This window comes from Phaseolus vulgaris, chromosome 8, assembly GCF_000499845.2.
Source record: "Phaseolus vulgaris cultivar G19833 chromosome 8, P. vulgaris v2.0, whole genome shotgun sequence".
In the NCBI taxonomy this organism is placed as follows: Eukaryota; Viridiplantae; Streptophyta; class Magnoliopsida; order Fabales; family Fabaceae; genus Phaseolus; species Phaseolus vulgaris.
Window position 1 is genome coordinate 51,768,519 of NC_023752.2, and position 21,114 is coordinate 51,789,632.

General features: G+C 28.5%; 1 protein-coding gene across 1 annotated transcript; it reads right to left on the minus strand.

The window, feature by feature from the left end:
* Positions 1 to 12,730: 12,730 nt before the first annotated feature.
* On the minus strand, positions 12,731 to 17,598 carry LOC137824418 (transcription initiation factor IIA subunit 2). Its single transcript, XM_068630059.1, has 4 exons — positions 17,461 to 17,598; positions 17,149 to 17,297; positions 16,991 to 17,041; positions 12,731 to 13,116 (listed from the first exon to the last, which is right to left on the minus strand). The coding sequence occupies exons 2-4, from the start codon at positions 17,275 to 17,277 to the stop codon at positions 12,976 to 12,978; spliced, it is 321 nt and encodes a 106-aa protein (XP_068486160.1). The 5' UTR covers positions 17,278 to 17,297; positions 17,461 to 17,598; the 3' UTR covers positions 12,731 to 12,975.
* Positions 17,599 to 21,114: the final 3,516 nt, after the last annotated feature.

The following is a 21,114-nucleotide window of genomic DNA, read 5'->3' on the forward strand; positions in this document are numbered from 1 at the left end:
ATGACATACAGCAATATTATAGATTATCAAAATTATAAATTAAGTAGTGGTCATTTGATCCTCTAAAAATATTATATGCACTTTTCTTTTAGTCTTTCATTATCTAAATATAATCTAATTTAAATATACTAATGATTTGAATGTATATTCACCTAGTAGTAATGTATGTATAGTATAATACTTTTGTATGATAATCATAGAAGTTGATAAAAAATAAATTAGTATCACATAATTTTTAATATCTTGAATTTCTATTTCCTTTGTTTAACAAAATATCTTAAAATAAATCATTAACTAATCAATAGCTAAGATCTAACAAAATATTATATAAAGAACATCATGACTAACAATAATATTGTTGATTGTTTCAATGTGAATGATATATGTATTTTAAATATCATCATTTTTAGTGTGTTCTCACATAATTTATGTTATATGATACCTTATGTTGGTTAATATTTGAGTATAACAATGTTAAGAACATATTTGAACTTTAATATAATAAATAAATAGTCTAAAAGTATACCACTTAAATGTCATACTTACTATATAACATGTATTTCTTATATCGAGTTTGGATTACCATGATAGTCATAATTCTCATTACAAACATACAATAAATCAATTCTTATTCAATAATTCAAATATTATTATGATAATTTTCATATATTTTGTGAATATTAGAATTTTTGGAGAAATTCATTCAATATCAATTCCTTACTCTATTCATTTTTGTTTAACAATATACTTGCTAGCATAGTAAATCACTCACAAAAAATTATCCAGTTCTAGTTTATCTCTAGTTTACATATAATATACGCAATTCTCACCTCAACCAACTACAAGTATGGTTTTTAAGTTATACTCATTTCACGAAGTTTATTTTTATCTTAATTAAAAATCAAAGAGATAACTAAAATGTTGACCTTCAAACCTAGTTTATGGATTTTCTATTACTAAAATTAGGAAAGACACATGAAAGCATCACATAATAATAAGAAGTTAATATGTGTTTTACTAAAATGATTATATATTAAGTTGTAGATATTATTGTTGAGTGAAATTGAAATTGGTAGTTTGTTACCATCTTCTCTTAAAGAGAGCATTCAAGCTTAATTTCCTAATATGAGTTACTTAGTCGCCAAATGCGATTTTGAATTTTTACAAATTTAAGACTGTATCAAAGGTTTTTTAGTCTCACTTAACAATTCATAATCTTCTTAACACTAAAATTTTTTCAATTAGTGTTTTATTACCAATTATGCACAAATTCTAAAGTTTCGATTTCACGAGAAAGAAAAAACACCAACAAAAGATACTACTATAGAACTTTAATTATCAATTCATGATAGCAATTAATCTGTTTTGGAATAATTATCCCTCGTTTAATCAAATTAAAACATCATTACGAGAAATAAAAACATACACACGCATAATTAATTTAGGATTTAGGGTTAACCTTATTGCTCTCGACGATAATTGTACCCACGAGGAAGATGACTCACTTCTCCTTACATTCAAATGTGTGTTTGTACAACAAAGTTGCAATAAATAGTGATAATTACGAAATCTTTCACTCCTTAAATTAAAACTTTGACTATACACATTTTTCCAAAAAGACAGAGGGGAGAGTAATAGGTTATTTTGTATTAGGGAGTTCAAGAAAACCCTATGCACAATTAAAATTTGAAGTCGGAGTCCCAAATATAAAAAAAAATTAAAGTGTTTAACAAGACAAGACCCATTACAAGGTCTTAGCAAATACCATTTAAAAAAATTTTTGAAAAAAAGTTGAATTTGACATTGTCTTTTAGTCTTGATTTAATATAAAAATAATAGTCTTATTTAATATAAAAACAAAGGATTATCTAATGATAAAATAAAAAAATTCAACATTGTTGATTACTTCATTTATAATAAATTTTTGTATTTTTTACTCACAAACATTACAATTATAAGGTGAATTTTATTTATATGAAATATTAAATGGAATGATTTTAAACTCCATTCAGAAAACCTCAATCTTCTTTACTTTTCACTTATATTGTGTTTGAATGAGAAATTATAAGAAAACCTTTTTTTGGAAAAATAAAATATATAGTGGTAAAATATGTTTGTATATAAATTTTAGAAGGAATTAGAACTTTAAAAGTATTAGAAGTATTTATTTCAAATCTTAAAAAATAAAAATTAAAAATTTGTACATCTTTTTTCATTTACCTAGATATGACTACTTGTTTCTTTATTATCTCTCCATTTATTTATTTTTGTATGTTTCTCCCTCCCATCTTGTCTCTCTGAATTTATTTTTTATCTCTTTTATCTTTTTAATATTGATGTAATAAGTACTAAATAGATAATTTTTTTTATATTAAGTTAATATTAAAATTTTAAATTTTAAATTTTAAATAAATTTATTTTTCATATAATTTTACATAACTGATTTTTTTTTAAATTTTTTTTGAAATAGTTTAAATTTTAAACCTTACTAATTTTCTAAAATTTTAGAATGTTTGTAAAAAAACATACATTTTAAAAAAATTATAATAATATTTTTAATTAAAAAATAAAATAAAAATAAACAAAATATTAATTTATTAAAATGTGAAATGTATGTTTTTACTTTGACAATGTAAACATATCAACACCCTTACTAATATTTTTTTTTACGCACTTACTTTATCCAAAATATTTTCATATTTTGAAAAACAACCTAAAAAAAATAAAAAATTAAACTATTTAAAAAATAACTTTGCACTTATTAAGATTACAAGGAAAAGGCGGTCATCCAATCCAAATACAAAATCACAAACATAAAACAAAATATTTATTTTTCATACATGATTTAAATCCCTTCAAATTAAAATTCAACTATAAAATTTGTGAATAATAAATTGATAGTGAAATTAACATACTTATATTACAATGAACTAGTGAAAATAAGTTAGGATTTGACAACCATAAGTTTCATATGGAAATTTACAAAATGATATTTGAATACTTGATTCATCAGACAAAATTTTGACTTATGAGATATTACATAAGTCAACTAAAGATTGTGGGAGTGAATTCATGTATAATGATCAAAATCTTATAACAATTACAATTGTGTTTAGTTATACTAATATAACTTTAAAATGTAAAAATAAATAATATATATAAAAATAAATCTATTTAATGATTATTATTTTCAATTTTAATTTATTGTTAGATGTGTTACAACTTATTTGACTTTCCACTAGTAACACCACAAAATACCCATTGTTTACAAATCCGAAAACTTACTATCAATTTACAATATTTAGAATCCACATGCTATTTAAAGGGAAATTATATTAAAGAAATTAATAAATAACACTATAAAAAATTTCAGATTTATCCACAAATTATTACTCACAAATCTGATATTCGTAGATAAATTCAACATTACAAACGAATTTTACCCACATATTTGTATATGTATGTAATTCATTACATATGGATTACTACCCACAAATGTATATTCATAGGTAAATTTAACATTACATTGGATTATTATCCACATATATTATATTCATCGGTAAATTGAACATTACATACGATTATTACTCACATAAGTGCATTCATAGGTAACTCAATATTACATATGAATTACTACTAACAAATCTACATTCGTAGGTAAATTAAACATTACATATGAATTATTATCCATATATATATATATATATTCACACTAAAATTGAACATTGCATATTATTATTACTCACTCATGTACTTTTCCACTTTTCAACGCAATTATTGACCTTTTGTTTCAAACTATATTATTTATATTAAAGTGTTTATTACAAGGTATTCACACACACACATATATATATATATATATATATGAGCACGTAAGTATATACTAATCACTATAAGAAATTTGCTTATAATTGATGGTTGATGGCCATTTTTTGTCGATAAGTTTAAAAATTTAGTAATATAAAAGACATAAATTTGTCGATAAAAATTACCAACGATTAATAGTTTTGTTAGTAATTATTGACAACATTTTAGTTGGAAAACACTGTAGCAAATTATTGATGAACGAATATTTATCAATAAATATTGAAAAACACATTCATAAAAAGTTACTAACAAATAAATGTGTTGATAGATTATGAATGAGACCCATCTAAATAAAGTTATAAATGAGGTCAATTTTGAATACGTTCTTAACTATAGATAAAATTACCAAAAAATACATCTATATGTAATTATCAACATATATATCTTGCATAACTAAGTTCTAAATATGCAATCAAATTTACTCATTTGTCAATACATATTAAAAGTGTGAACTAAAATTACCAAAAAACATTATAGTTGGTATTATTGTCTAGTAAAATGTTTTACTAATATCAAGTTGATCCAAATCCCTATTGTATTATAATTAAAGAACTAGTTTTTTTCTCCAAATCATTGAAATATTATCAACAATAAGCTTCAGTGAAATATTATTAACAACCAACAATAATTTTGGCTCAAATCACACAAATATTGTCAACCTTAAAATCATATCAAATAACATTTAAATTTAAATGACATCAATTTTGAGAAAAACTAAATTTAAATATAAACAACATATGAACATATAATAGAAGTAAAATCAAAGTCTTCTTATGTGTTTCTATCATGGAATAGTTTCATGATCAACTTTGAGTCAAATGATTCAAATCTCAAATTAAAGATGAAATCAGAACAATAAAAATAAGAAAGGAACTTAAACAATGAGAAGAACTAAAGAATTATGATTGACTGAATGAAATAAAATAAGAAAAGATTGAGAAGACTGGGATTGGAAGTAAAATTATGTTCCACTTGAAGAAGAACAAGAAGATGACTTTATGATCCTCCAAGATAAGCTCCAAATATTGAATCACCATTTGAATCCTAGAAATCAAAATAAGACTCTAAGAAAATTATTCACACAGTAATGTTCTGAAAATGCTCAAGTTCTCATATATCTTAAAAGTGTTTTTACAAGATTATGAAAAGTTATTTAAAGGACAAGGCATCATCAAATGCAAATACTAATTACAATGAAATCAAATGCAAACTCCTATTCTAGAACAAACCAAGTTTGTTGGTAAAAAATTAAAGAGAGAGTGAGAGGGAAATTTGAATTTGAAATTCAAATCCCTAATCAAATGGCATAGATGTGCTTGATCATGCTTTCCTTGCCTTATTGTAACACATGTTTCTCTTGCCTTCTCTTTGCACCCATAAAACTTTATTTGCACTCATTTCTCTTGGTCACACTAACTAACTCTTATTTGGTCTTGAATAACCTAATTAAATCCAACTATACAAATTACAAGTTGCACTTAAAAAATAAAAAGAAAACAACTCCTAAACACATCATATTAGTTCTACAAGTAACAACAAAACATAAATACTATACATATTTTTTTCACATACATATTAATTTACTAACAAGAATAAGAAACTCTAAACCAAAATCTTCGATTTGTAAAAGCTTATGAGCACAAATTGTTTTCATAAAAAATTATAAAGAATTAGAACGGTGACAATGTTCAATCCCAACTATATGGTTCTCACAATTCATCATTTTATTTTTGAGCCCTAACTTAGATTAAACAAAGGCATGAATACTCACCTAGCACGATATATATATATATATATATATATATATATATATATATATATATATATATATTCATGCCTATCCATTCGTGATAAGTGTATCTGCTTCTCCATTTATGAGTTCTCCTCCTCACTTTGGGGTTTGGAGTGATTGATCAAGTTTGACATGCAACGAAAACAAAAACAAATCTATTATAAGATAGTTTTGTTTTAATTTCCTTTATTAAACCTACCGAATAATCCTATAGTGTCATCAATGAACAATATTTTCTGATGGCAACATCTATTTATAATTAGATTTTGAAAATTTTCTACTTATGTGATGCCAAATTTTTCGATGGATTATAGTCTTATCAATTGACATATTTTTATAATGACATAATTTATTAATAATTGTCCTTCAAATATTTCCTCCTACATTGCACCAACTTTTTTTATGAAATAAATAATATCATAACCTGACATTTTTTTAAACAATCATATTCACGATAATTGACCTTTGAAAATTTTCCCTCTTTTTGTGCCAATTTTATTAAAATATTTACCGATGTGAAAAAATCAATAATGAATTTACATATCCATTAGTAATACGAATTTAGTGATGAAATTAAATTCATCTACAAGGTTTTGTTATAAAATTATTCATTTATTATAGTATTAACCACAATTTTTCAAAGAAATACCAGAAACAACGTAAGACAAAATTTATAGGGGTACATAAACATGAGGGATTATTAAAGTAGAAAATAAAATATGTAAAATAAAGAATTAATAATTAAGACTAATAAAATTCACTAAAATCAATCCTAGTCAATATATCAATAAACAACGCTATTAAAGGCTAAAGAAGTCCAAAATAATGGATAAGATATATCACAAATGCTCTAACAAACCATAAAGTCTAAGTTTAAATAAAATTAATATTTTTAAAAAACAAATTTAATTTCATTATTCTAAATAAAAATATAAAACCAAATTCTAAAAAAAATTAATTGTTAATGTTTTTCGTATTAATAACTTTACTTTGATTGTTTGATTTAAAAAAAAAATATCCACATAAAAACACAAATAAGGATAATGAGTATGTGTACGGTTAATATCATAATACCCATACACATCGCCTTAATAAGTATGTAACTAAAATATCTATACTCGTTATCCATGAGTATCCATTATAGGTACATATGTAATATTTATTGTGAATTTACCATGGATATCTTTGGTGCAATTTTTTTTTATCATTTCTAATCATAAGAGAGGGCTAAGACGAAAACCATGACAAGATCACAATTAGTGAAACATTTTTAATCATGGTTTGGTCTGGTTTATTCCTAGTAAGCCTTATTTTTGCAATATTTTCCAAGGACTCTTAACACACAAAATATTAATGCAGAAGAATAAGATACGAGAGCATCACAAGTAGTGAAAACTAAAAATGTTGTAGAGGAAGAAAAAAACAAACATTGTCTCATTTTTCTATATAACAAACAATTTTGTTTTGCATTGTACTTCAAAGTCAAGTTAAGAAAAATAAACGAGAGGCAGACGTGAGTGGTGCCTCCTTTAATGTTATCAAGACCGTGGGGTTTGTCATTAACAACGAGAATATGATCTAGGAAGGACAACTATGTTCAAAGCTCCACTTGTAATGGATTTAGTTACACATACAAAACATGGAGCAAAAAACAAAAAACAAAAAACAAAAAACAAAAAAATGAAAACAAAAATCAAAATCAAAATTTGGCTTCTCTCGTTGTTGAATGGTGAAAACCATGAACCCCACCATAATATAGACAAAAGAGAACCAACCAAAAGGCAAGAGTGTTGGTGAGGATGAAGCCTTTTTGATATAGGATTAGAGAAGAAGTCTAATAAAACATGGTCAAGCTGTCATGACCAAGGTACATGAAGAAGGAATTTGAACTAAAGTTGTCATAAAAAGGATAATGTCATAAGTTAAAATTTTTATAATGTCTCAAGTTATTTAATCCTTTTAAAATTTTCTCTCAACGATAGTCAAAATTTAACTAAAGTTAATAAAACTTTCTTAACAACATACATTAGAAATTATCATAAATCTAGTTAAGTAATCATTTAAAAATTAAAAAATTATCTAATGATGTAACTTAAACTCGAAAATGAGTTTGTAATTCACATAATTAGTAAATTAATCATTGTTTCATTTTAAAAATACTTATATACAAATAAATTAGTAGTCAATTATCTAGTTTTATCTTACAAAATTTGATAGCAAGAACTCATTAATATTACAATCACATGATTTCATAACACTTAAGATAAATAAGAGAGACAATATATCTAGAAGGCTTTTTTACGCCTCTTTTATGTTCTCATGTTTATAGAATTCTTATACAACAAGTAGAGGAAAGATCAAAGATCAAAAGTCAAAACAAGAGACCTAGGTACAAAGATATGTACAATTTATAAGTACAACATATAGTAGTTTTCCCATACAACTATTTATTACCTATATTTAATATTTATTCTAACATTCCCTTCAAGTTGTAGCATACAAATTGTATGTATTAAACTTGGAACAAATAAATTCAATATGAGGTTCCTTCAATACTTTTTTAACACAACTTCAAGTTGATAATTAGATCGATAACCTCAGTACAAATTTTCTAAATAAAATGACAATCAATTTTCATGTGTTTAATCCTCTCATATAACACTAAATTGGAAGCAATGTAGAGAGAAGTTTGGTTATCACAATATATCTTTATTTGTTGAATCCCATAAAAGTTAAGTTATTGAACAAATCATTTCACCCATACAAGTTCAAAATAAAAGCACATCATTACCTTATATATAACTTTAGTAGTGGATCGAGCAATTACATTTTGTTCCTTACTTTTCTTATAAATAATATTTTCTCTAAGGGATCCGACCCAATCAACATTGCAAGACTCAGAGATCTGGGGGTTTCCTTTATCTTCATATAGTAGATATTGTCTTGGAGCCTTTTGAGGTATATTAGGATATGAATGATAACATTCCAATAGTCAATACAAGGAACCTGCATGAACTGACTAACAATAGCAACTACAAAAAGCATATCAAGTCTAGTAATGGTAAGATAAATAAGTTTTCAAACTAGTCATTTATATCTTTTTGGATCAAAGGAATATTCACCTTGGTTTGTCATTAATTCTTGATTTGGGTCCATAGGACTATCCACTAGTCTATAATACCTATCTTTTTTAGGATATCTATAGCATATTTTCTTTTAGAATCACAACACCTTCTTTTGACTGAGCTACTTCAATATCCAAGAAGTATTATCCTTGATTTTAAAATGTTTATACAAGTGTTCCTTTAATTGAGATATTCTAGCAACATCATTCTATGTAGTGACTATATTATCAACATATATATTAAGTAAAAACATTTTTTAGAAGAGGTAAAACAGTAAAAAATTATTTGCATCCCTAAGATTTAGCCCAAAGGTTTGAACAATGTAGCTACATTTTCCAAACCAAACACATGAGGATTGCTTGAGACCATAGAGAGAGTGACGTGACTTACAAACCAAATTAAACTCCCCTTGAGAAACAAAATCAGAATGTTGCTCCATGTAGACTTCCTCTCTATAGATATTCATGAAGAAAATCACTTAATACCCAATTGATGAAGTAATAAATGATGAATAGTTATTATGACAAAGAGAAGACAAACAATGGTCATTGGAGAAAAAGTATCACTACAATCAAGGTCATAGATATGAGTGTATCCTTTGACAACTAATCATTTAAGACTATCAACTTTACCATTCAGTACAACTTTAATGACATAAAACCATCAACATTCAATTTTCTTCTTCCTAGGTGGAAGGGGACCTAACTCCCATATGCTATTATGGTCAAGAGCTTGCACCTCTACAATCATGACTTGACTTCATCCAGGAGGATCAAGTGCTTCATTTATATTTTTAGAAATAAATAATAATATAAGATACATAAGGTATAAAAGAACAATAGGAAAGAGAAAACATGTGATAACTAAAAACATTATAAGTAAGATGTGGATTACAAGTAAAATAAGTACATTTTCAAAGAGCAATGAATTAGTCTGAATCATCATTACTAGAAGTCATGCTATTGAGTGACGATTGAGAAAAACTTGAATAAGAATATTCACTTGAAAGATTGGATTGATTATTTGGGTTTTGCACATTGGTAGGTAATAAGAGGAAGTGATGGGGTTTAAGAGAATGTTGAACATGATTGAAATTTTCAGAAGCACGAGGAACAACAAACTCAACTAATGATATAAGGAGAACTTGCTAGATGGAATAAACATCTTAGACAAACAAAACAAAGAAAAATATTTTGCTAAAAAAAGGTGACATTAGTAGACCTGCAATACTTCTTGGTTTAAGGAAAGTAACAATGATACCCTTTTTGAAGCCAAGAATAACCTAAGAAGACATGTTTAACAACAGAGGGAAAAAGTTCATTCATCCTAGAGACAATCATGAAAAAAACATACACAACCAAACATGAGGGAAATACAAAAGAAAGGATCATTTGAAAAAAAAAACATGGAATAAGAAACCTTATTCTTGAGAGAAAAAGGCGACCCTGATAATAAGAAAACAAATAGTTAGGATAACATCGTCTCAATGATAAACTGGTATATTGGCACCAACCAATAAGGTACGAGAAACCTCAATACCATTTTGTTGAGGTTGTGATGACAAGTAGACTAGTGTAACATGTCATGTGAACTTGAAAAAATGTAGAGAAATTAAAGAAGTATTATTTGGTATTGTCACTTCTTAAAATTTTAATTAGTTGGCGAAGTTGAATTTTAATTTTACTAAAAAAGGATGTAAATATAGAAAACAGTTCAAAAACTATTTTTCATAAGATATATCTAAGTACATATGGAATAATCATCAATGAAAGTAACAAAATACCTAAAACTAATAGAGGAGACACTCAATCCCAAATATATGAATGGATAATAGAAAAAAAAAGTGCATCTTGATTAAGACCTTTTAGGCCAAGAAGATCTAAATTGTTTCCTGGCTAACATGACTCACAATTCTAACATCTAAATACTACTAAATTCATAACCATTTTTTTTTTAATTTTAACAAATGAGGATGTCCCAAATGATCATGTAAAAGTTTAAAAGATAAAAATGTAAAACAACACACATGTGGACTAATTCCAAAATAACATAGATATCTATATTCATGTCCTTCTCAATTAGTCGTCCCATATCACGTTCGTAAATAACAAAAGAATTATTTTGAAAAAAGGTTATTGAACATCTTAAAGACTTAGTTAATTGACTTAAAGAAATAGGACAAAACTAAAAAAAGAAACAAATTTTATATGTAAGAAAGGGGAAAGAAAAACTTGATCAACCTCCTTTGAGAAAACTTTAGAACCATGTTGTTAGAAGCACATGAGTCAATTCTCCATGGGTTTTTGACTTTCTATAGATTTTGAGATCCAAGTTGTTCACAAGCTAGGATTTGCAAAATAATTAATCATGTTTAATGTTTAAGATTTAGGATTTAGTTTCTTTTAATGTGATCATTCTCTTACAATAGGAGTATTGAGGACGTCCCCCACCACCACACCCTCCTTTAGCATTGTGTCCTCCTCTTCCACTTGTGAAAACCAAATATTTTGCGGGTTCTTGAACATTCCTTCTTTGAAGGGTTGGAACCCCAAGGAGTCGTGTTGTCTTGTTGTCCATGGATGGAACTTCATCACCTGTTAAAAGTTGTTTGGATGTATGGCACGGAGGATCAACACCATATAAAATTTGTCCAATTTTTCTTGATCTCGTTTAATGACTCAGCCTCTAAGAACACCTTTAATTCCTCAGCAGCAAATTGAGCTTCACTCGTGAAAGACATCTTATCATGATCTATTTGTTTATGAGAGACAAGCCTATTGGTAGAGTCGTAAAGGCGTTGAATATCGATTGAAAAATATGGAGTCATTTTTCTAAAAAAAGTTACAAGTTTTAAACGATTTAAAAGTACCCTACAATTTTGGTTCCACAAATTGTCACAGTAAAGCACAAAGGTGAAAACGAATTCGCTTCCACTATTCAACTTGATCAAAGGGCACATTACTCCCATCTTGTTCAAGGTGATCGTGGAAACATTGGCCAGTAAACCAAAGTTCAATTGAGAAAACCAAGAGAGATAATTTTTTCATTCAGTTTTTCAGAGGTAATGCTAGAAATTTTAGAGAAGAAGACAACATGTTCCAGAAGACATTTTCGTTAGGGTCGAAAGAGACAATAAAAACAGCGAATAAAGACAACAAATTAAGAAATCCAAAGTTTGACCATATATCGAAAATGAACCAACAATCAAAACAAAGATGACGAGTCCTGTGAAGGAGGCACGATGTTGCTCTAGAGAGAGGAAGGTGGTGTGTGGATGTCATGCCCCAAGCAGCAACGAAAAAAGGGTGTGTGAAAACACGAGAAACAAAATATGCTTCAGAGACTGACAAAGTTAGTCGTTTCCTATAAGACGTTCCAAATTCAATGATTAAAACAACAAATAATGAATACTTTATAAAAAAAGACCGAGAACAATATATTTTAGAGGGTTTAATTACATTTCTCTTACCCTAGACCCTACTAATTTTAATATAATGAATAGAGGGAAGAGCCGAAAGTAGAGACCTAAGTAAAGAGATAGGTACAGCTCAATGGTGTACAACATATCACAATTTTCCAATACAACTACTTACTAACTATTTAACACTTATTTTAACAATAACTGCATTTGATCACAAAGTTCCATCGAGTGTTGTTAGAATCTTAGAAAACGTTTTTTACTCCCTTTAAGCTTCAATCCGAGGGAAAGGCCAGATGGCATTTTGAACACTTTAGTTCTCATATTATCCATGTGTATTTTTCATTTATGCAACCTTACTTTATATTAATTTATAGTAAAAAATAATAGAAGTTAAATTATTTCCATTCCAGATTTTACGATGTAATCGACAGAGATTGCTAGAGTGAGGGAACTAGCCAGTGAACCATAATAGTTTGCCGGAGAAGAATAACCCAGTTTGCTTACTCACAGATGAATAGATCAAAATACAGTTAAAGAAGAGTGGATTCATCTAATTCCCAAGCGGTATTCTCATTGTAGCATTAATTACCTAAAAATATGAAGACTGATGGCATTTAAATCTATAATAACATACAATAGTTGCTAGTTCCTGCATGAATTTTAAGACCAGTTAATATGGTCCGTCACTATGGTCTGGCCATCATTCCCATAGTACCAGCAGCAGATGCAACAATTTCCCCTTCATCACAAGGTGGCAGAAATTGGGCATATTATTGTGTGAGCAACTTCGAGTCACAAGCCACTATTTTAACCCGTCCAACATTCTCTTGGCTGTCTTCGTTCTTAAACAATGCATCTTGTAAGATGAAGGTCCAGACATTGTCGCAAAATCTATACGTATGGAGATGTCCCTGTTATTGAAAAATGAAAAAAATAATAATTGATTTCATCGAGGTTTAGCATAATTCAAGAATTACATATCCAAGACATTCGGTATCGAACACAGAATGCGTAAATGTTGAAAGGAGGTATTGGAGGATTTCTGCCACATATTGTTTAAAAGGTACAGCTGCTAAACACACTAGCAACATGAAATCACAAAAGCCCATAGCCAAATTAATATTCCGTCAGACAAGAAACAGTACCATTTCAACACATTCAAAAGAATGCATATAGAGAGGAGAGGTTAATAGTACTACAAAAAAAGGCCTTGAATGATCAATAGTGGTTGGGCATCCCAAAAGATTAAGACTGAAACTTAGCTAATTCCATATGTTGATAATATGCTCCGCATCAGTAACAGAAAACAAAATCCTCACGCATAGCTAAGCTTGCGAACTTTTAAGTCATGAACATTTATTCTTTAGAGCTAGATGAACAGGGAAGATCATAATCATATCCATTCACAAAAATAAAAACTATTTCGTTTAGTGAGCGGAAACAATTTTCAGATAGTGAAACATTTTTTTGCTCTACTTTTGATCCACCCGTTTTTATCACATACGCTAATAATAAGGCTAAATGGAAAAACAATTAATAATAACATTCTATTTAATAGGATCAGCCTCAAGAATATAGCAGAGCTTACATGAGAAGATTGGGCCTTTTGCTCTACCCATTTTTATTCAAAACAGAATAAGAACTATATAATTTGAAAACCAAAATTTAGGCTGCTTTATTGATTTTATAACAAGCAGAGAAAAGAGTGATACTAAATCTACAAAAATTTTACATTTTAGTTTCCTTGTAGAGCCTTTCAGACTTCAATTTGAAAATATTGATAAATGGTTTAAATTTTATGAAGAATCCAGTCTGATAAACGAAAAAGCTTTTATATTTCCCTTTCCCAACGTAAAGATTCACCAGAAGAAACAAATCAAACTTCTTCCAACCAAGCATCTGCACAAAGAAAAATGCTACATGTACATACCATATGCCTAGTTTTCAGCCCGCTTCCCCCTCCTAACCCAAAATAAGAAATAAAAAAGGAAGAAAACAGAATGAAGATAGATTGTAGTCTAAAAGACTGCATAAGCAAACCTTAACAGTCATAATCAAATAATCTGACTGCAATGGCAGTTGCAATGACAAAAATAATAGTAATCCATGACAAACAAAATAACACTTATTTAGCTTCATTTCCAGAAATCAGCCATAAGCAGATTATATAATCAATAGACTTCATACCTGATAACGAATTTCAAATGTTTAAAGCCATAAAATTAAGTGAAAAGGTATTTATAAATGGCTAACCAAGCAAGCATTCTCAGTTTGAATCATGTGGGTAGGTATTAATAGTTTTTCAAATAGGAATATCAATGTCTTGTTATTAAGTCCAATAACAAATGACAGCATACTCCATTCAACCGTGAGTTTAAATTTTCATGAGCATACTTTATCACTTGATAAATATACTCAATCATGAAAATAGCAAAAGAAATGTCATAGAAAGAGAAATAAAGCTGGTACAGTGGTTATATTATCCTCCAGTGGGGGAATCACAAATGAATGAAATTTCCATAATTCAACACCAACTTTGACAAAATAGCAAATATCAAGCTTTTTTTTGTGAGCAAAAGTTTAGATTAGGGGAAGGCACAGGCATACCACTAACCTCAATGAGGATTCATGTCTCTCCTATCAACAGGGGAAAACTTTAGAACCAATTCTAAGTCGCAACTAATTTGAGTGAAAGACTCGACCAAGCCTTAAGTTTATTATATTCAATGTGCATAGGTAACTCCAAAAAAGTGCAAGGGACTTTAAAAGAATAGATGAAGAAAACCAAGAAAAAAAAAACAAAAAAGGAGAAACAAACAAACAAACAAACAGTGAGGCTTCCTTACAAGTGTAGGATACATCCATAAAAAGATTCTACAAATCCAAAGTGAAAAAAAAATATAAACTAAAAATCAAAAGAAAACTATAAACTAAAAATCAGAAGAAAAATATAAACTAAAAATCAAAAGATATACGAATAAAAATACTCCTATTGCAACTTTAATCATTATTGGCAACGCTGTAACATCAAGATCCCATAATATATATATATATATATATATATGCACACACTCAAGTCTTAAATATTCTACCTGATTTTCTACTTGTGTTAATGTTCATGCATGCTCTGATGCTCATAGCTATACCTTATAGTCATAGCTTGACACTACATAACTCATAGCAAAAGGGAAAAGAGAACAATGTAAAGGTAACAACAAAATATCTTCAGCAAATCTACAGACTGACACTATGAAACAATTAGATCCTTTTAAGCCATTAACAGAAATAAACAAACAAGCATCAAGATCAACTTATCCTCATGTACTTTTTCTTATCTACTTGATTTGTTTACTTGTTCTATTCCCTTTTGAAAGTTGTTCAAGTCTTTAAGGTAGTTGTAAAGCATGAGCCTTTTATATGTTATTTAATGTAGTTGTAAAAGAATAAAGACATTCATTAGATATTTGGCTCCCTACAGTTATTCTCCTTTGAAGACACATTTCTAGCAAGAATTTGAACCCTAGTTAGATGCGTTATTGAACTATTAAATAGCTTCAATTATGAACTAAAAAACAACTTTGAATGAATTACCCTTTAACAAGTGTTCAGCAGTGGCAGATGGCCAAAATTTCACTATATAAACACACCACTGTGACTTATGGTGCTTTCATAGCAGGCCTCCCTTCAAAAAAATTGCATATGGTGGTTGGCAAAATATCCACAATGCCATTCCACCACAGCAGCAACGGCACCACCATTTAACAAAACTGCCCTTCAAAATTCCTCGAATTATTTTTGTTACTTTATTCATTTATTAATTGCAAGTTGCCAATTACCTGCTATAATGCCACAATCACAGGGTGGCAGAGCAGAGCTGTCACCTACTGTTCTCAATGTAACATCAAATATCAAGGATAAGGTTTTTGAGAACGGCCATTATATGCCACTATCTGCTATTGACTAGCAGAATTAATATTAGGGATAGTGTTAGAAAAATAATCCATGCCTTATCTATTCCCTAACATTGACAAATAAAAAGGATAAAAAGTATAAGCATGTCCTAACCATGGTAGTTGAATCACTATACAAATTATGTAGAGGAGAGCTTATATTTTGAATTGTGAATCTTACAATTCATAAACATTTAAAAATGTAACATATAAGAGATAAACATTTAAAGATATAATTAATAATCACAACCACATTCAAAATGGGCTGGGTTGTATGACCAAACTCCTTTGTTAAATGGGGAAAAAAATTATGTGGGCTAATAAATGTTTGGCCCAAGGATAATAAGAAAGAAAGAGACAACATTAGGTTGTCTTTTCTCATGTGCACACCTAACACATCAAATTGCACAAACAGACCTAAAGACAAATTTCAACTTTCATGTTTTAGTTCCTTTACGTGTGAACTGGCTTTAACATAAATTTTTTGAACCACAATAATAAAACAAGGCTTAAATTCAATCAAACTAGAATTTGATTTAATTCCGACTAAATTGTCTTTACAAATTATACTCATACAGAACAGAGAGTCAAGCTTAACACATTGATCAACAACAAAAAGTTATTCAATTCAGTTAGATTCGAACCCCTCGAGTCACTTCTAACCCTAACCACAATCAACATCAGAAGAGTAAATAAAGGCCAATACATACCATATCCTAAGCTCAACAACAAAACTAATATATACATACACATATGTGTGTGTATATATGTGTATGTATATGTATATACGCGTGTGTAAATATAATTAGAAGTGGAAAAAATGGTGTATTGTTACCTTGATGGAGACCTTGCTCTTAACTTGCGTTTCCAGAGCCTCAGTCATGGACTAAAATATCATCCAGACGCAAATGAAATAAAATAATAATAATAATAACACGTTAAAACAGATCCAGAAACAGAAACCTAACTGTCACAAGCAATTCAAAACCACACCTTATCGAACTGGACCAGAACCTGAATCGCGAGCTCAGGGCTGAGAGTGCCATTCTGAACCATCTCGTCCAACGTCTCCGTCAGGCACATTCCGATCGTCGACCTGCGGTACAGTTCGAACGTCGCCATTGCAGCTCGCGAAACGTGATCTGCGTCGATTGAAACGCACGCGTCGAAAACGGAAATAATTCGAAGGAATTCATAGAATAGAAAGCAATAATAGAAAGAACAACAACGCTAACAGCGATTGCGGTGAAGCGAGAAAAGGCGGAAGCGGAAAAACGGAGATCTAAGGGATGGAATTTGTATTACGAATCGGGTGGCGACGTTAGACAGTTGAGAGTGGTTCGCTTTTGTTTCGTCTTCTTCTTCGTCTTCTGCTGGTGCTTCTGAGTTAACGTTTGGGTTTGGCTCGATAGCGTTTGGGAGCGGAGAAATTTGGGGCTTTTTATACCCTAGAATTTGGAGGTCAGGGTATATATAGTGAAGGTTGGAGTACAGTATGTAATTACCATCATACCCTCACTCACGTTTTTGTCATGTGAGAAGCCACATTCGCAAATTAAAAAATAGCATATGTGTAATATTTTTTTTTGGGAGTTGGAAACATTACATATTGATCATTTTTTAGAAAAACAACTTATATTTCAATTAAAAATAAAATGTTAGATTTTATATTTTATGCTTTATATTTTACGTTTGCATCTTATATTATAGGAACGTGAATGAATAGATTAATGTTCAAATAATTATGTTCTGAAAATTAAATACTTAATTAAATCGCTTTAGATTAACTAGTCGGTGATGGAATTGTAACTGAATCGGTATTAATCAAATAATATTAATAATTAAATACTAAATAATATATAAAATAAAATTACAAAAGTATAATATCATACCTTGATAATATATTTTATAAGTTTTTAACATTCAATAGACACACAAAAAAATCAAGTTATTGTAATACTTTAGAACATGTCCATTGGAGGCGGTTTTGTGATTCTCATAAACTATGTTGATCTTGTGGTTAACTCTCCTTATTCAATTTTATGCTAACAACATGAGAAACTAATGTAAAAAATATATTTTTATATTATATATTATTAATGAAAGAGTCAAAATAGAACAAGGGTAAACAATTATGATTATATTTTTTAAGCAATAAAGCATATATATATATACACTTACATGTAAAAGGAAATAAAAGAAGTAACAAAAAAAAAAGGTTAACAAGACATAATTATACATGTCATTAAAACAAATCTCATTACACCTTATTGAAATTGTTAATATACCTTGAACTTACAAGAAAATTAGACTATTTACCATATTTCCTCAATAAAAAAAATACACAGTAGATTAGACCACTTCAAAGATAACCTAAATGCTTTCAATAACCTGAATCTTTTCAATATTTAACAGACTTTAGTACCAAATATATACATATATATATATATAATTAATATTTATTCTTGCAAAATATTTCTTTTTCTCAATTAATCCCTTGTTAGTAATTATTTCCTTACCATTCTCTATATACAAAAGCCAAGTTTTGGGGGTATCTTAGTTTCCCATGTAGTTTTATATATGTATTCTTGTTGCCACAATAACTCAAATGAGTGCTTATGGATTATGGATTTGTTGTTCCATAAGTATTAATAAAAATTAATTTCTTTTTCATTGTAAAATTGTTCCTAGACATGGCTTAAAAAATAAGAATAAAATATAATTAGGTGAAATTTTATCTTATAGAAAGTTTGTTGATATCTTGTTCATGTTTAAGTGGTTGTTCAAACGAGAATTTTTTTCTCAAGTGACCATATAATGGTATAAATTTTTTATATTATGTTGGATGCTTTTATGCACAACGTTTAATTGATGGTACAATTAATTGTATATGCTATGAAAAATATATGATTAATTATGAGATGCATGACATGACGTATATGTCTTTTTTAGGTGACTCTTTGGGATGGTGGATTCTAGTTGGATATGCATGATATGTGTGTGTGTTGACTTGAGATGAGTGATTTGCATATGATCACTTGATGGATAATGTATAATATGTCTTATGTGACATTAATAAATTGTGTGTGTTGACTTGGGATGAGTGATTTGCGTATGATCGTTTGATGGATTATGTATAGTATGCCTTAGATGACTTTAATAAACATGACACTTAATAGAGGTATTTTGATTTCACTGATGATGTTCTAGTTACGTAAACAAAACTTCGGGTGGTAAGAAACTAAAAGAGACTCAATAACAAATATTTTGTGTCACCTTTCATCGAGAACATGCAAACAGGGGTTTGGTGAGTTTTAGTGTTAGTTTTAGGTGTGACTTGTTTATCATGGTTTTATGGTCTTTTAAATTATGTTTTAAATTTATTCTTGACATGATGTAGCTAAATATGAATTCATTAATATTCATATGTATAATGATGATACATACACGATGATGATGTTATATATAATGATATTTTATATTCATTAATCTGATTGTGTTAATTCTTATGATCATAAATGGAAACAAAATCTCTTATAACACTAATGTAAAATTATGATTTTATGACAACTTATTATGATGACTATAATTCACCCGTCATAATAAATGAGATGATGAAAAAAATTGTAAATATACATTATTTATTATGTTTGTTATTCTTTTACTCGTCATAATAAATAAGATAATGACAAAATTATAAATACAAAATTATTTACTATGTAAATTAATATTTAGATCACATAATAAATATTTATTATGTTGGTTCAACATAACCATCTTAATAAAAAAAATTCACGCATCTCACTCTCACAAAAAAATCCTTCACTTTCTTTTCTTTTGTCAATAATTTTCGTAATGTTAATTATTCACTTTTCATATATTAATCATAAATGTTTTTTAAAAGAAAAATGTAGCAATTTTCCTTGTTCATTTCCACCGTACAAAATTTGTGAAAGGTAATTATTCTAATTTTTCTTAACTTAAAATTAGATGGATTCGTTTAAAAGTATAAAATCTATAAATAACATTTATAGTTTAAAATATATTCATTGTCGTAAATTCTGAACAATAATTACAATTAAGCTTTTAATAATTTATGTGTTTTATTTTAATTAACTATTATAATTAAATTAAAATTTATTGACAATGTCATGTAATCACATCCAGAGACATTATATTTTTTATACTTAAAAAGTAATTTGTGAATATTATTAAATACTGACATATATAATAATTTGTTGATAATTATAATTATATATTTTTTATTAGTTAAATGTATAAGAAAAAGTGTGCTTATAAATATATCTATAAAAATCTGGATGTCACAATAGAAAAAAGTTGGATGGTTCACAAAAATCTCCAGGGACAATAAAGTTTTTGAAGAATTATTTACCTCTTTCTTTCGTAATTGCTCATCCTTTTCCTATCTTTACCTCCCAACATTCACATATATCAACATTATTGACCCTCACAGTCAACCTGTTGTAAATAGAATCAGTTTTACAAAATAAAAAACCGAAAAATATATATGAGCATAAACCCTAGTCTTTCGATGCTTCTGTTAGAGGAAATCTCGGAAGCAGGAGTGAAGCGGAGACTGACTCCAAGTTTGAAAAGCAAACGTTGCTCTCCCCACCTTGAATCGTGGCCGCATGACTTGGAAGTTGCACACCTCCACACTACTGGATTTTTGGAGGTTGAAGAAGTTGTTGCAGCTGGAATTTGAAACGTTCAAATGCTGTTTGTGGAAATGCAAATTGGTTGTGAAAATGCAACAGATTTCTTGGTTCCTCTCCCTATATAAAGAGAGGTTCCATCCTCTTCAAAATCACATCTCTCACTCGCTCTCTTCATCTTCTTCCCCCACCACCGTGAAGCTACTTCTTCTTCCTCTCACCTTTTTCCACTTTCTCTTTCCTCATTTAATTTATTTTATTTTACTATTATATTGGGTTCTTA

Bases quoted from the DNA above. Each gene is read 5' to 3' on its own strand.
- LOC137824418 (XM_068630059.1), bottom strand. From the start codon at position 17,277: ATGGCGACGTTCGAACTGTACCGCAGGTCGACGATCGGAATGTGCCTG. The intron at 17,042-17,148 runs GTGTGGTTTTGA...ATGATATTTTAG, and splicing joins TTCTGGTCCAGTTCGATAAG to TCCATGACTGAGGCTCTGGA. The intron at 13,117-16,990 runs GTAACAATACAC...TTTCAATAACAG, and splicing joins AGAGCAAGGTCTCCATCAAG to GGACATCTCCATACGTATAG.